The sequence below is a fragment of the Metarhizium robertsii genome (genome assembly GCF_000187425.2).
Source record: "Metarhizium robertsii ARSEF 23 chromosome Unknown MAA_Scf_1, whole genome shotgun sequence".
In the NCBI taxonomy this organism is placed as follows: domain Eukaryota; kingdom Fungi; phylum Ascomycota; class Sordariomycetes; order Hypocreales; family Clavicipitaceae; genus Metarhizium; species Metarhizium robertsii.
The window spans coordinates 3,684,886-3,699,496 of record NW_011942149.1 but is presented as its reverse complement, the minus strand read 5'-3'; the positions used below and the strand labels follow the sequence as shown (position 1 = coordinate 3,699,496).

Genomic DNA, 14,611 nt, shown 5'->3' with positions numbered 1-14,611 from the left:
TTATTTCCCCTTTATTTCATTTTATTGCCGCCAATATGTAGACAGCAGCAAGCTATAGTCCGTGTCATTGTTGGAATATACTATTCCTAAACTGCCCACTCCCTCCAATGTTTTCCACTCATACTCCGTACATTTGACCCAATTCTCCTATCCATAGCCTATCCTCGAGGGGTCAAAATACATCCGTATTCATCCAAAACCAAAATCATGTGCAGCCACCAAAAGATCGCTAAATACCTCCACGCGCACTCATTAAATAATGCACCCGTCTATAAAAAACTCCATCTCATGCGTCGTCACCACGAACCACATCAGCTCCTCGGCGCCCAAGCCTGCAACCAGTCCCTCATCCGATCGATATTCCCCTTCTCTGCCTCCGCCGCAGCCACGCACCACTCCAGATCCCAAAGCTTCTCCGCAGCCAACATTTCCGCAATCTTGCGTCTCTTCTGGTTCGTCTCATCCACACAAAAGTACATGTGCCCATCTGGGGTTCCAACCATTGCCAACAGGGGCTTCACCAAGGGCAACACAGCTGACGCCGAAGAACCCTTTGCTTCTGCGCTGGTATTCTTTCGGCCAGTCCTGCACCACTCGTTTGCGCAGTGCGACTTGCCACAGCCAGTCATCATCTGTCCCAGGTACTTCCTCTCTATTCTCCGTCTCAGAGCCTTGCCCTCTGGGTCGTGCATGCTCACGTACAAGGGACCAAAACAGAGGGAACAGAGCCCAATGTCGTTCCCGGGACCTTGACCTTGTGACGTCCCGGCACCGATTTGTCCTCTTGGTCCTACCCCGTGCAGTGTTCGGCCGCAGTTTACGTTGCGGCATATCTCTGGCTTTGCTCGGCTCACCTTGTCGAGCTCGTGATGCTTCATGTGCGTTTCCATGTCGCGAAGTCGCACAATCTTGTCGCACAAATGGCACTCAGTGGTACGGGCACCATCAGCGAGTTCGTGGGCCGTGAGACCGGATAAGACAACTTCTGGTGAAGGGTTGAAGGGGTCGCCCTCTTGCGGAACTTCGAGGTGGCAGAACCGACATAGGATGAGCTTCCCGGGGCATACCGAAGTTCGATGCCTGGCTAGATCCGCTAGTGAGTTTGTTGTAAACTCACAATCCTGACAGGGGTGATGTTGGTGGAATATCATGTCGTGTTTTGATTTGCTGGCAGCCGAGTTGCCCTTGGCCGAGTCGTGTTCGCAATGCCAGTGCGAATGCCACTCGTTCGAGTCCTTTTTGAAGACGGCAGAGCAGTAAGGGCACGGGATGTTGTTCCTCCGGCAAAAGTTCTCGTGTAGAACCATTGTACGCTTGGGAACCCACTGCTTGCAATTAGAACACTGCTCCTCATCAGACGAGTGCTCCTCCCCGTCGACTTCCATACGATCCTGTCCAGCCTTGCTTGTTGGCGATCCGACCTTGGCTCGGACAGTGAATGGGATTGGCTGGCTCGTTCGCTGGTTTTCAGAGGAAAACCCGTGGACAGAGACTAGTATTGCTTCTGCCCCTTCCATTTCCACATTCGTAGGTGATATGGTGATGGATTTGACTCCATTCTCGGCGGGAGAAAAGTCGCCAAAAACATGGGCTGAATCTCTGGGTAGTACTCGCTGCCGAGACGACTTTGGCGTGACAAAGAGATCCACACCATCTTCTTGTTCTATACCACTGAGAGTAATGGTCAGAGGCTGTGATCGATCCCAAGATGGCAATATGTAGTCTATGTATCCACCTGGCGACACGTTTCCCGAGACGTCTTTCCATATGTCGAGATCCCCGCCTTTTGACACACCACCGACTACCTCAGTTTGAGCCTTGGTCATGATCTGTCGCATCGTTTCTCGAGCCTGCTCTTCGTTGAGCGCCTCAATATCCACTTCCAAATCAGTGTCAACGACGCAAATTCCGTCTCCTTCCGGCGAAAGCCTGTCTACCAGAAACTTAAAGGTTTCCCCTTTAACGCCATTGACGGAGAGAATCGAATTCTTGGTCAGACACGTATAATGTTCTCGGAGATGTCGTTCCAGCAGTGACTTCCAATCATCTGGATTATACCCTGCCTCCAGCGGTCTCAATCTGACGTATGTTCCCTTTGGTATATTTGTCGCATCAACCGTAAGTTTGATCGAGGCAGTTGTCGAAGGGACGTGGTCTCCGGTAAGGTCGATAGCATCGGCATCGGAAGTTCCATTTCCATTCGTTGCATTCAGCTGCTGTGGCTCAATCCCCAGAGCCTCAATCAGAAACGAACTCAGCCCCACGGTTCCCTCCTCGGCCGAAAACTCTCGGATACCAGCAAATACAACGTTGCCATTCTGGCTATTCACGAGCCGAAATGTGAGTGGTTGTGGTAGTTGCTGGCGCTGTTCAAAACCGAAGCCGTTCGACCGGTAAGGGTTGTGGGGATCCCATGCTGTGAAGCTCGACGCCGTTGTCGGCTGCGATGGCGCGGCGTTTAAGAGCTGTTCCAACGCAGACTGCGGGAGAATAATCTTGTCTCCGGACAAATTCTTGACTGATGTAGCTGTAGTGGGCAGAACTCCAAAGGAGCCTGACCAGCGCAAGGCCGGTTGCTCGTTCATGGTAGCCCTGGGTGTATCAAGAATGTCAGTTGCTAAATACTTTTCAGTATCGTGGGCTATGACGTGGGGGCCGCGGGTTTGAGTTGCGACACGGTCCAATCCACTATGAGCTGAAGGATCGGGTTGGACTGCAGCAGATCCATCTCAAAACATTTTGGGTCTCAACCAGAAACGGTGAAGGAGAAGATAAAGGTTTACGGGAGCATGGTAATGAAAGCTTGGATGAATGAAGGCGCTGCCTAGCCCAGAGATACATATGAGGCGAGACTCCATGCTCAGTCAGCGAGATTCCGTCATGTTCCATCTCCAACAGAAGCGTCACGGTCACGTGGATTGTCTAGTAGCTTCTGGCATTCTACTTTCAAGTACAGAATACTTGGTGCCGGAATAAATAATATTGGGACTGTTGGAAATGGCATGCGAGAAAGCAATGAATACAGCGGAAAGATTTCAATGTAGCTTGTTTGTTCCATTTGTACCTGGTCTTCTTTGGGCTGTTGAAAGGGCGAAGTTGGCATCATGCCCAAGACGGTGGTGGTAGTCCTCGCAGACTCGAGCTTTATCAGCGGAACTCCACCGCAGGCCATTTCTTCTAGAACTTTGTTTACGCCCGAAGTCCTTTCGTCAATCATCAATGGCTGGTAGAGCATCAAGCTGTGGCAGGCTCTAGGAGCATCCATGCGCCGGCTAAGCTTGTGAGTGGTCTAGCGCGGCCGTCAATTGATAGCTGCAGACGCGGATGTGCATGACTGAGTCGTTGAGCAGCGATTTCATTTGTCTAGGTACAATTAACTAGTTCGTGTACGTCCAGTCTTCTCCGGGATGACGACCACTGGAGGACGGAGGAAACCAGTAAACGCATGGCATACTGTCGCGAACGGACTACAAGACGGACTCGATTTGTCCCCCCACCTGCTTGCAAATGAATCAAGAGAGAGACACGAGCATGTTGATGACAAGGGTCATCAGGCGCGGCCACGTAGCAGTAGCATTTGGCCACAGTACTCCTTGGAGTACTCTGTACTGGCCACAGCTTGCCTCAGCCCTCCAAACCTCCAAACCCTCTTGTATCGACGAGTTGAAAAGCTTCAAGCAATCCAGAGTGTCACTCGACAGGGATCCACAGACACTAGGGGTGACGTCGCCAAGCGGGTCTGTCAGAGACCCTTTTTGGGCCTAAGCCCAGCAGGAGTCCATGTCCGTATGGATATTGTATGTACAATGTAGAGTGAGATGCGGCTTCTGCTGGCTGCGAGATTACGGGCATTGATGAGCACCTCATCCTTGCCCATCTCGACTTGGCGGGTGATGAGGGAGGGCGCAGTGCGACCTGAGCGACTGGGATTTGCTAGATTGCATGCCTAGGAGGGCCAGCTGGATGGTCGATCTCATCCGAGGGCGCTTGCCAGCTAGTAGAAGGCGAAAAGGGGAATCCGGGGGAGATGCTTTTGATCCGTAGAGACATTGCACATTGCTGCGGTCCAAGGCAACTCTGATGACTCCATGGCAGCTTTCTGATGAGATTGGGCATCCGGTGGAGAAGGAAAGAAAGTGTTGGGAGATGGCGTCTTGTGGCAACCAGTGCACAAAGCAACGGCAGCTTTGAGGCTCCAGACGGTGTCTGTTGCTCTTTGTCGTTTCTCTTTGTAATAAAGGCGAAAACGCGAGGCAGCGCGTGTGGCTTTTGGCATAGATGCAGGCGCAAGGGTTAATTGATAACATCCATGGACCTGGAACATTGAAGCCTGAGGCGCCGAAATGTCATTTGCTCGGTGCCAGGGCCATCCGGTGCAATTGGCCGACTCGCATCAAGACGATCAAATCATCAAATCTTTGGCTGGCATGGCCCAAGGTGTACCGAGTACCGAGTACGTGAAGGCATTACGTCTTTGGCTCTTATTCGCCGTGACAGCACCGAGTAATAGATATGCCATGTCCTGTCCTCACCCTCGCCTCGCCTGGCTCACCTCAACTCACCTCACCCAGACATACAGACAAGACAGACAGACGCTTTGCCTCAACGCACTTGTGTTTTAGTCTCCCCAGAGAGCAGGCAACCAATGCCGATGAAAGAATCAGTGCTCGCATGGTCCCATGGTCTGATAAGCCCACCATGGCACGTTGCCCGGGTACTTGTCCGTTTGGCCTGATCTGAAATGGCACCATCGCGGTCTGGTCGCTCACCTGCCGAGAAGCTAACTGCAAATGGTGTTTCAATGTTGCTTCCTGAGGCGCCCACGTCGCCACTCCCACTCCGTAAAGTGCTGCGTATTTTGTATTTTGTACTCGGCAGATGCACCAAAGAGCCGCTCGCTCTTGTTTCATGCCCACCACGCTGCTCCGTCCATGTACCCTCACCGAGATTCCCAAGATAGAGCCCAGGTAACAGGCCTGTATGGGTATGGGTATGGGTATGGGCATGGAAAAGCAGCTCCAGTCATCCCATCCCTTCTTCTCCGTGCCGTGCCCATGCGTCTTCTGCCTCCTCACCACAACCACACACGGCCACGGTCCATGGTTGATGTCGCTTTGAACTTCTCAACTCTGTCGAATCTGCATCTCTTCTCCATTTGTATTCCCGGCCGACCGACCGACCGGGTTGTCCCTGGTCAACTCGCCATCTACTATTTAAAGCCCGTGCCACCCGCCGACGGCTCGCAATTTGATACCTTCCCAGTCCGCAAATCCCGACACACCAGAGTCTCTCTACTCCGTACTATCCTTGTTGTCCCACGACACACAGACGCCTTCGACAAGAAAAGCTCGCTCGGTGGTCGCTGGTCGCCGCCAATCCACACCCCGGCCTCTGTTTCACTGGTGAATGAGATATCTTCCTCACCTGGCCGCGTTTGAGCGGCGGGAATGCTAAATTTTGGAACCCGTCTCACTCACCCTGTCTTTCACCCACCTCCTCCGTAGTCCAAAGGGCAGTCCCAGGGTTACATGACCGCTCGTGGCATGACACCCTATAGATAACCTTAGGCGGCATCTCTATTTCTGTTCCACACGGACCGAAACACTCATCACTTCTGCTCCACCCCGGCTGGGTTTGGATACGCACGCCGTTTCTTCCTATTTATATTGTACGGCGTACTTCTACTACTACTACTCTCGGCCCCCTTTTACTTCGACTTGAACGTACTCGCCTTGTTGGCATATCCCGAGCATATCGAAAAAAAACCCCCAATACGTATCATCGAGTGAGAGTCTGGTTACTCTGTTCTGATAGGAGTCGGTAACACCAGAGTAGCCTATTTGTTCCTGTCTATCGGTTACACGCCTGTTGGGCCATCTCACCTTGCTTCACCCATAACCTCAATTCTCTTGTCCACCCCCTTCATATTCAAAATACCCTTGGCTCTTGATTCCCCTTGTTCTGGCAGCCTGACATGAGCCAAGCTACCGTCAACGGTCAAACGCGTGAAGAGCTCGGGATAAATACACTATCTCTGTTCGATGTCCTCCATAACTCTCTAATCCTCCGTAATATTGCGCCCTACCTGCCCGTATACAGCCTCCTCCAACTTTCCGCTGCCAATAAAGAATTCCGGTCTCTTATCCGCAACACCCCCGGCGTATTTCGGCACCTCGACCTCACACAGGTCAAAAAGGCCCAGTTCGACATCAACCCCATCGACAACGGTGGTGAAGTGTGGCGCAATGTCCAACTGGATGAAAATCTGAGTGAAGATGAGTGAGTTTTTTTTTCTTTTTCTCACAGCAGTTCAGTCCTTTGTTCTCTTGACTTGGTCTATACACCGTGTAGAATGAGTCGCTGACGGTATCAAGTTTCTATTCTGGTCCGTTGAGAGGCGTGTTCAACGCCATCCAACGGCAAGACATCTGGAAGCATGTCCAGACCTTGATGCTGGATGGCCTATCAGTCACGTCCGACCTATGCCACGAGCTCATCAACGACACTTCCTATAGTGTGCGCATCCTGAGCATTCGAGATGTCAAAAACTTGAACCAGGCCAAGCTCCGAGGTGCCCTGCAGTATGCCTGTCGGCCGACGCGACCCGAGAACTCTCCACGGCTCAAGGCACTGTACGTATTCGGCTCCAAGGAGGCGCATCCAGAGACGGAACCGGCTCCGCAGGATCAGGAATCTCGAGCCTCCGTCAGCTCCGGGTGGAACCACAAGAGTCACCAGGCCCTCACATCCTCTCTCGAGCGACAAGGCGACAGCTGGTGGTGCAAGCGCGGCCGAGTAATCACGCGGCCCATCTCGCAGGAATGGGTCAACTGCATGGCCGCATGCGAAGGCATCATTGCCTTTGACGCCGTCCTCTGCAAGGGGCCCCGGCACCGAAACTCACCCGCCTTCGGGCGCCCCCTGATGATGGCAGACAACGCGCCGGCCGTGGCCACGCACGCCGTCGGCGGCTGCGACGGCTGCGGCAAAGCGCCAGAGGGCTTGGTATCGGAGGAGCGCTGCCCGCCGCAGTGCCTGCCACTTCTCGCCCCCGTTCCCATCATGACGTCCTCGGTCCGGGCCGCAACCTGTCCCTCGCAGCCCGGCCAGAGCTTCGTGCCGCGGTGCCTCGACTGCCTCCGCGAGCGGTACTGCACGTGCTGCGACAAGTGGTGGTGCGAATCGTGCTTCCCGCTTCCCGGCCAGGGGCAGGACGCGGGCGTGAACAGCTTCATCGTGGTAGATGAGGACGATAGTGTGGCGAGCTTTGCTCAGATCCTGGATTTGCAGGACAGCACACCCAAGATCAAGGTACGACACGGTACATGTTTCCAATGTTCGGCAGCGAGACTGGCTGCCCAGGATGAGACGCTCTTGTCCCCGCCATGAGAAGACGGTGTCATTTTTGGTCTGGTGACTTGAGGCCTGCCTGGTGGTGTTTTGCAGATTTGTACGCAGCACCCATGTCATCTTCATGTACACCTGGCGACCATGTTTTTTTTTTTTTTCATCTTGTCATGTTTTGAAGAGTTCTGTTTGTCTTGGGACGTTCTGCTAACGGAGTCTATAGAATCTCGTCTCCAAGAGTTGCTGGGAATGCGGCAATAATGTAAGCCGTAACAATGCACATTTCTATTCAGCCGACATCACTAACTCCAACTCCTGATAGTGCGAGGAATGCATCAGCCAGACGCAAAGGAGTTGCAAAAAGTGCTCCGCGGGCTATTGCATTGTTCACAATGAAGGCTCGTCTTCCGAATATGTACGTGTTCTCATCATCATATACTAGCCATCTACTAACTCCTGCCATTAGTGCGATTGGTGCATCTCGCGTGGCCGTGGTCTGGGACGACAGTAAGTCTTTGGCATGCTCTTGGCCTTCCACAACCAGTAGTATAATTTCGCCGCTGATACGTCTCTTCAGGGACTCAAAGTCAGGCGCCCGCATGCAGCTTGCCTCGAATGGCATCCCACTCAGTCTTGCGCGACGTAGGATTCGAGACGCGCTGACCCGGCCGCTCCTCTGAGTAAACGAGGGACAGGGCCGCTGGCAGCAAAAATACACGGAATAAACAATTCCGCGCCGGCTTCGTCTGGAGAATTCTAGACGTGGAGAAGCCACCAACACACGTAATGTGTGAATGTTATGACCGACATGATCAGTATTATTTTGAGGCAAAAAGCTCCCCCATCAGATAGCGACTCGCATACTCGACTCTAGTGCAGAAAATTTGCAAAATAAACCTTGTTTTGAGCCAAGCTACTTTTTCATATTAACAAGCTCGTATCATTGTGAGAGTCATTGCTCTGCTAATAGGATAGTACTCCTGTTCTTCGTGACGTAGCATCATGAGGTTGGAACCAGCTGGACGCGGCACGCCAAGATCACGTAGCCGAATCTCGACTCCGGGCTACCCTCAACGTATGCCGGTCCGGTTTGCCCGCCAGCATGATACCGGATCCAGAATATGTCATGTCCTTTGCCGGTTGATGGAAACGCATGCCGCCTTATATCAACACTAGCAAAAAGATTCGGCGCCATCTTGGTCGGTTCTCAGGTCAAGTTGAGGCCAGCGGCAAATTTACGCGCGACCAAAGCCGAGCCCAACTCCTCATATTCCTTCTTCGTGACTACAAGCTTCTCGATGTTCGGGTGACTAGCCAGATTGGCGGCCCCAAACCACGTGCTAGTAACGGGATCGACAGGTCTGGCGACGCGCACGACACAGTCATCCGGTACTCGCTGCACAACCTCCTTCTGGAGACGCTGGATGAAGCCATCAAACAAAGTGTTGCCTCCCACAGCCACAATATTGGCCAGCAGGCCAGGCCACAACCCCATTGGAAGCTGTTGCAGAGATTGTTGAATCAAGTCGGGTAGCCCTGGTTGCCGCATGCCCATATCCAACGGGTTGAATATGAGCTCTGGGACGGCGAACCGCTCGTTTCGCAACGTCAAAACATCTTCGTCCGTCTGACCGGCCGCAGCTAGTTTTCGCGCCTTGGTGTGCCTCGTGGGGTCGTACTCGCGCAGAGACCCCTTTGTGTTTGAGTGAAAATCCGGCAAGACGTAGTCTTTGACGATGCCGTCTCCGGATGTATAAGACGGTCGTTTCTCGCCCTTCGTGCCCTTCCACGTCTTCTCGAGGTCCGACTTGAAGTCCAGTGTCACGTAGCACGCCGACTCCTTCATTTCGTTGACAATGTATGTTTCGTTGCGCATGTCGAAGTGTCGAAGGGACAGAAGACGGGCCAGATAATTCGTGAGGAGATTGCCGCCGACGTCGAGTCGTCGGACCGCCGAGTGCAGTGGCTGCCCACGGAGCAAGGGCGTGATGGTCGTGTGGGAGTAGCCGGAATCGACCACCAACATGACTTCTGCGGGGACGTTTGCCGCCGTGGGGGCATCTTTTGGCGTCCGAAAAAGGCTTTGAATATCGTGGTAGGCATTGAAAGTCGAGCCTATGGCCCCATCATTAGAAACTGAGCAATGTATGTACCAGCTTTTTTTGAGCGCCACGCCACTTACCAATACCTCGGTAGTAGCTGGCAAACCCGTACTCCTCAAAGACGACTTGATCGCAATTCGTCTGCAGGGCCGGCAGCCCGTTTGGGGGTTCTGAAAGAATCAGACGCGCCTCGGTGGGATCGCACTTGGTTGCAGCATTATCGAATAGCTCTTGATCCCATATTTCCTTTTGGGCTTCCCAATTAACAATGAACCCCTTCTCAACCGGCCGTCGGAATTGCAGTTCGCCAAAGTCGCGACATTTAGCAATGTCAGACCCGAGAAAGACTTTTCTCGATCGATCGCGTACGACGCAGTTGGGGATGATTCGAGGCTCGCCGACGTGCCCGTTGGCCACAATGCCAGCCTTTAATGTGTATGCGCCGTTGTCTACGATGAGCGTGTTCGTAGGCCGCGCAGGCGGTGCAGGCTTGGCTTTTCGTCCTCCTGCCATGGAGCCCTCATGCCAATCCGTAGCTCTAGCCGTTGTGTCTGGTGATGGTTGCGAACTCTGAGGTTGGAGCTTGAGGCGCTGGAGTGTAGTTGGTTCTAATTTCAATATTCCGTGGCCGGTGCTTAGGTACGTACCAGGTAGGTACCTGTCAAACCGCTAGTGGGGCCAGGCACCGACAAGGACAGTAACATCAAATTGAACTTGCCAGACACAATCAATCAATTACGACACATTCCACAAAATCATGCGAGCAAACAAACAAAAGCGCTGCAAAATATATCTTCGATATTACATTACAAAAGAATATCTTGCAATACCATTCGATCCCAGCATTCTCTGGCCCACACCCTCTCAGGCGCCTCAGGCCTCTTGCTCACCACGTCGACTTACATGGGTTTCAAGATTCCAGATCGAAGGAAAGGCATCTCAAAGCCAACAACATTCTGACTAGCGTCCTTGTAGAAGAAGACTCTATCAAGAGGCTCTTTTCCATAATGGATCCAATCCCCAAGAGCCCACTGCAAACAGTTTTCGAAGCCCAAATTCGAACCAGGCATGTCAGACTCGAGGGGCTCGCCAAACTCCGGCCACAGACGCCAAACCTCTGCAGTGACATTCCTTCCTTCCATCTGGGTCGTTTGATACAGGTCCGTGGGGAAAAGCCTCATTGTAGAACCAAAAGTCGCCGTATACTGGCCCATGGTCAGGCCCCAAATCTTCTTGATGCCACCAAAGACGTCGTTGCCACCATCCCGAATTTCAGAGATGACGAGGGAATCATTGTCCAACTTGAAGGTCGCTTCGATCAACTTGCTTTGCGTGTTTGTACGCTCAGACTTGAAAGTGCGGGCGTACTGCTTCTCAGCCTGGTCCCTGGAGGCCTCGTCTGCCGCCGGGACAAAGGTCGCAAGAAGAGCGTCGGAGAGGGCGATAGAAGCCCCTGGGTTTCCCGCAGAGAGCATGACGAGACCCATTCCGTATTCATCTACCACGTTCAGCTGGCTGCTGTAAAGCTGCGCGCCGCCGCCCTTGCCAGCCACGGTGACCGGGTGCGGGTGCGAAGGCGTAAGGGTGAGAGGTCGGAAGAATTCCCAGGGCATCCCGACTGCACTGTAGGCGCCAGTCCAATCCTCCGGCTTCAGCCATTTCCTTATTTGTGTTGGTGTTAGATCGAGCGACCGTGTAAGAAGGGCGTGAGTGAACTTGCAGAGATCGGATACGCTTGATACCAAGCCGCCACCACTGTATTTGGCACATGATTAGTGTCGAGATCTCGGAACCACGGTTGACTTCTCGAATTGTCACTCACGGGGCATTGTATCCGTAATCTGCACCCCAAGAGCTTTCTCCGGGGGGGATCACAGCCTTGTCATCATCTCCGGGGGATGGAAGAGTGCTCCGCAAGTCAAGCGGCTTGGATACAATATCCGCCACCAACTCGGTGTAGTTCTTCCCAGTAGCTTCTTGAAGTGCCATGGCAAACACTACAAATGCAATATTTGAGTAAGCTGGGCGCTCCATGGGCGCCGTGACCGGGTATTGGCTTATCATGCCCTCGAGAATCTCTGCAATCACAAGTTAGCCTGGGAATATGCCGCGCCTTTGAAGGAGCACACCATTTGCAGAACAGCCTTTGTTGAGGCCTATGACGCCGCATGGTGGGTAATCTGAGTCCTTAATTGGCGGAAATCCAGACTGGACGAAGAGTTCTTTCAAATAGTAGTACTCGGAGAATCCGTCTGAGACTTGTCAGCATAGCCACGGTAATTAGTTCCTACAATATCACTTCACCGAGAGAATACTGACTATTTGTAGGCGCCCCGCTTAACTGGGATCCAAGCATGCGCAGCGTGATGTCTTTCCAACGAACCTTGGACCTGGAGCTATTCAGCTTTGGAAGAAAGTCGGTAACCGGACGATCAATGTCGACCCCAGACTTGAGAAGGATATAGTCCGAGATGACCTTGCTCACAGAGCCAATCAGGTACTGCGAATCACGAGTGATATTTTTGACACCTCGGTCGTTCCTCTCAGCCCGATGGTGATACTCCCAGATAGGGACGCCTGGACTCTCCTGGTCCGTGGACACAACAGCCAGGGAAAACGACACGTTTTCCACGGGCCATCCTGCTTTGATGACACCCCTTACGGCATCATCCAGAGTCTTTGTGAGATTCTCCGTTGCTGACTTGAAGATCGGCGAGCCGCTGAGCTTCGGTTTGGGAAGAACTGGTCCTTCTGGCCGGCAGTTGAGGGCTGCTGAAGTCGGTCCAGCTAGGGATAGAAGCAAAACGCACAATCGAGCGCAGATATGCATTGTATATATTTTTATCCCTAGATGGCTCTTGAGGATTCATACTTGTTTATTCAATTTGCGCTATTGCAGCATTCCGAGGCCTATTTATACATGATTTCAGAGCTTCCCAGCCTTGGGTTACGTAGCGTCTACGACAAGCGTTGATGTAATTGTGCCTCGAAGCGTCCAACTCTTGAAGCCGAAATACGAATGGACCAGACACCCAAAACGCTAAACGGCGCGTGCCAACCTCCTGCCTAGAATGGTGAAGTTGCCACTCACGTTTTCTTCCGGGCCGGATCGCCGCCGCCATGATGATCAATCTGTACTACGTACTCCGCATACTCTGTACTTGATGTATGTACACCGGAAATCTTGAATTAGGCATGTGGGGCTTGCAGGGAAAATGAAACGCGAGATACGATGCGGCTCAGGGCCGAGGTGTTGCGCTAACGTGCTGCGCTAACGTGCTGCGATGGAATTATCAAGAAATCTGATTGCCTCAACTGGTGCTTATACCCTAGGAGCATGTACCAGGGTCATCAACAGACCATAATCCTGGAACACAGTGTCATCAGAACATGCATGGCCAAAAGAAGCAGCCAAGTCTTTTCCGGGAGATGTGGCCCAAAGATCACATGGTCTCGCCACAAGTTGTCATTGCTCTTGCAGAGTCGCCCGCATGTGCTGGCTGGAAAGTTTGTAGTTGCAAAAAGTTGGCTGGTCTTTGTTAAAGCACAAAAGACTATCCATCTTCCATGAGCCAGAAATGCGTATTGCATGCTGCTAAATCTTGGCGTTGTCTAAAAACTTCTTGGGTATCAAACCCCACCGCTGCGCGACTGCGTCGATGGGAACAACACCTTTTGCCTGTCTCATGTTGGTAAAGGCCTCTCCGCCACTCTGCCACGAGTAGTCCTTCCACGGCCCCAACCTTGGCCACATCTGTTGCGTGACAATACGGTTGATCCTGTCCCTCCTCTCCGCCGAGTCTTCATCCGCTCGGCTCGCAAGGCCAACAACACTCTTCCACAGGGCCCACGTCTCCTCCAGTTCTTCCACGTTGGAAACGCCCATTACACTGACACCGATTCGAGCAGGCGAGCCACTTTCGTCCACCCTTGCCTCTGATAAGAGCTCTGGCGGGTAGGCAACCGAGCCGAATTGGCTGCCAACGTGAGCCCAATTTTCCAGAGCCCAACGAATGGCAATCTCTTCGAGATGCTCTCCTGACCTGGCTGCAACCGTAGCCAAGCTGTGGCAAGCATCTCGTAGCCGGGGCGGCGCAGGGTGCCAGGAGGCCATAGGGCTGCTGTCAGCTCCTCTGGTCGTTATCAAACCCATTCCTAGCATGCTGGCATTAGGTATACAGTCAACGCCGGCCTTCTTGAATCGGTCAAGAATATCGGGCCGTCCAAGCTGGGTATTTTGAATGCAGTAATTGGCGTAAGACATGACAGCATCCAAGGGCTCCCCAGTCTGTTCCAAAACCATCTCGGCTAGCGACACCAAAATTTCCACAGGATATCCGCTAATTCCCACGTAACGGACCAAACCTTGGTCTCGCAATCTTCGCAGCTCCTTGACAGCCTCCAAGACCTCCGTAGGAGATACAAATTCCACATCGTGGGTATAGACAAGGTCCAGGTAGGGTGTATTCAGGCGCTCAAGGCTGCGACAAACACTGTACCGAATCCATGGCGGCGAATAATCGAATTCGTTGTTCGCAATTCGGCCAGCCTTTGTAATGAGAAAATATCCACCCCGGTCTGGTGGCGGTGTTAATGTTCGGAGCGCATCGCCGAGCAGAACTTCCGAGGGGCCATAGTACGGCGAGGTATCAAAGGCGGTGATGTTGTGCTGAAGTGCCCTTCGAACGATGTCGGTGTAGGGCATTTGCGAAGGGTCGTCGTTGTACTGGTAATTGAAAGTAGCCGTACCCAAGATGAGGGGAGGCAGAACCTGCGAGAGCGGCCTTGGATGCTGCGCCATCTTGGTGGCCGAGTTTGATGCTGGTGATGATGCCGAATATGAATACGCCCAGCTATGTCATGTTTCAAGGAGAGAGCCCGTGCAAAGTTCGAAGAAAAAACAGGCAAACGACCAAGGCACCGGTGGTGCACGCTGACCAGAGGAAGAGGTCAAGGCAGTGGAGTCGTTTTTGTACCACATAAGAGAAAAGCCCGCAGATTCGGACTGGAGATGAAGAAACTGATGCTGTTAAGTACTGTGGTACCTGCACATAAGTGTCAACTGGTAGGAGCATCGCGGAACCTTGGGCGGCCGGCGGGGCCTGGGTCCCTCCCTAGGTCAATGTCGCAAGCGGGTGGCGGCAGGTGAAATTTTTAAATGG

At 52.8% G+C, this 14,611-nt stretch overlaps 5 protein-coding genes across 5 annotated transcripts; 1 reads left to right on the top strand and 4 right to left on the bottom strand.

Moving 5' to 3' along the window:
- Positions 1 to 311: 311 nt before the first annotated feature.
- MAA_02394 (ubiquitin fusion degradation protein) lies at positions 312 to 2,585 on the bottom strand (the record flags this gene model as incomplete). Its single annotated transcript, XM_007820392.1, has 1 exon — positions 312 to 2,585. One exon carries the CDS (start codon positions 2,583 to 2,585, stop codon positions 312 to 314), a length of 2,274 nt encoding a protein of 757 aa, XP_007818583.1.
- Positions 2,586 to 5,974: 3,389 nt separating this feature from the next.
- Positions 5,975 to 8,027, top strand: MAA_02395 (uncharacterized protein; the record flags this gene model as incomplete). Its single annotated transcript, XM_007820393.2, has 6 exons — positions 5,975 to 6,279; positions 6,375 to 7,311; positions 7,571 to 7,609; positions 7,670 to 7,762; positions 7,814 to 7,854; positions 7,925 to 8,027. The coding sequence occupies 6 exons, from the start codon at positions 5,975 to 5,977 to the stop codon at positions 8,025 to 8,027; spliced, it is 1,518 nt and encodes a 505-aa protein (XP_007818584.2).
- A 527-nt stretch (positions 8,028 to 8,554) lies between these two features.
- Positions 8,555 to 9,962, bottom strand: MAA_10684 (uncharacterized protein; the record flags this gene model as incomplete). The annotated part of the gene is made up of 2 exons (XM_011412402.1): positions 8,555 to 9,462; positions 9,530 to 9,962. 2 exons carry the CDS (start codon positions 9,960 to 9,962, stop codon positions 8,555 to 8,557), a joined length of 1,341 nt encoding a protein of 446 aa, XP_011410704.1.
- A 386-nt stretch (positions 9,963 to 10,348) lies between these two features.
- MAA_02396 (Beta-lactamase/transpeptidase-like protein) lies at positions 10,349 to 12,279 on the bottom strand (the record flags this gene model as incomplete). Its single annotated transcript, XM_007820394.2, has 4 exons — positions 10,349 to 11,204; positions 11,272 to 11,527; positions 11,579 to 11,701; positions 11,769 to 12,279. 4 exons carry the CDS (start codon positions 12,277 to 12,279, stop codon positions 10,349 to 10,351), a joined length of 1,746 nt encoding a protein of 581 aa, XP_007818585.2.
- Positions 12,280 to 13,044: 765 nt separating this feature from the next.
- On the bottom strand, positions 13,045 to 14,250 carry MAA_02397 (Aldo/keto reductase; the record flags this gene model as incomplete). Its single annotated transcript, XM_007820395.1, has 1 exon — positions 13,045 to 14,250. The coding sequence occupies one exon, from the start codon at positions 14,248 to 14,250 to the stop codon at positions 13,045 to 13,047; it is 1,206 nt and encodes a 401-aa protein (XP_007818586.1).
- Positions 14,251 to 14,611: the final 361 nt, after the last annotated feature.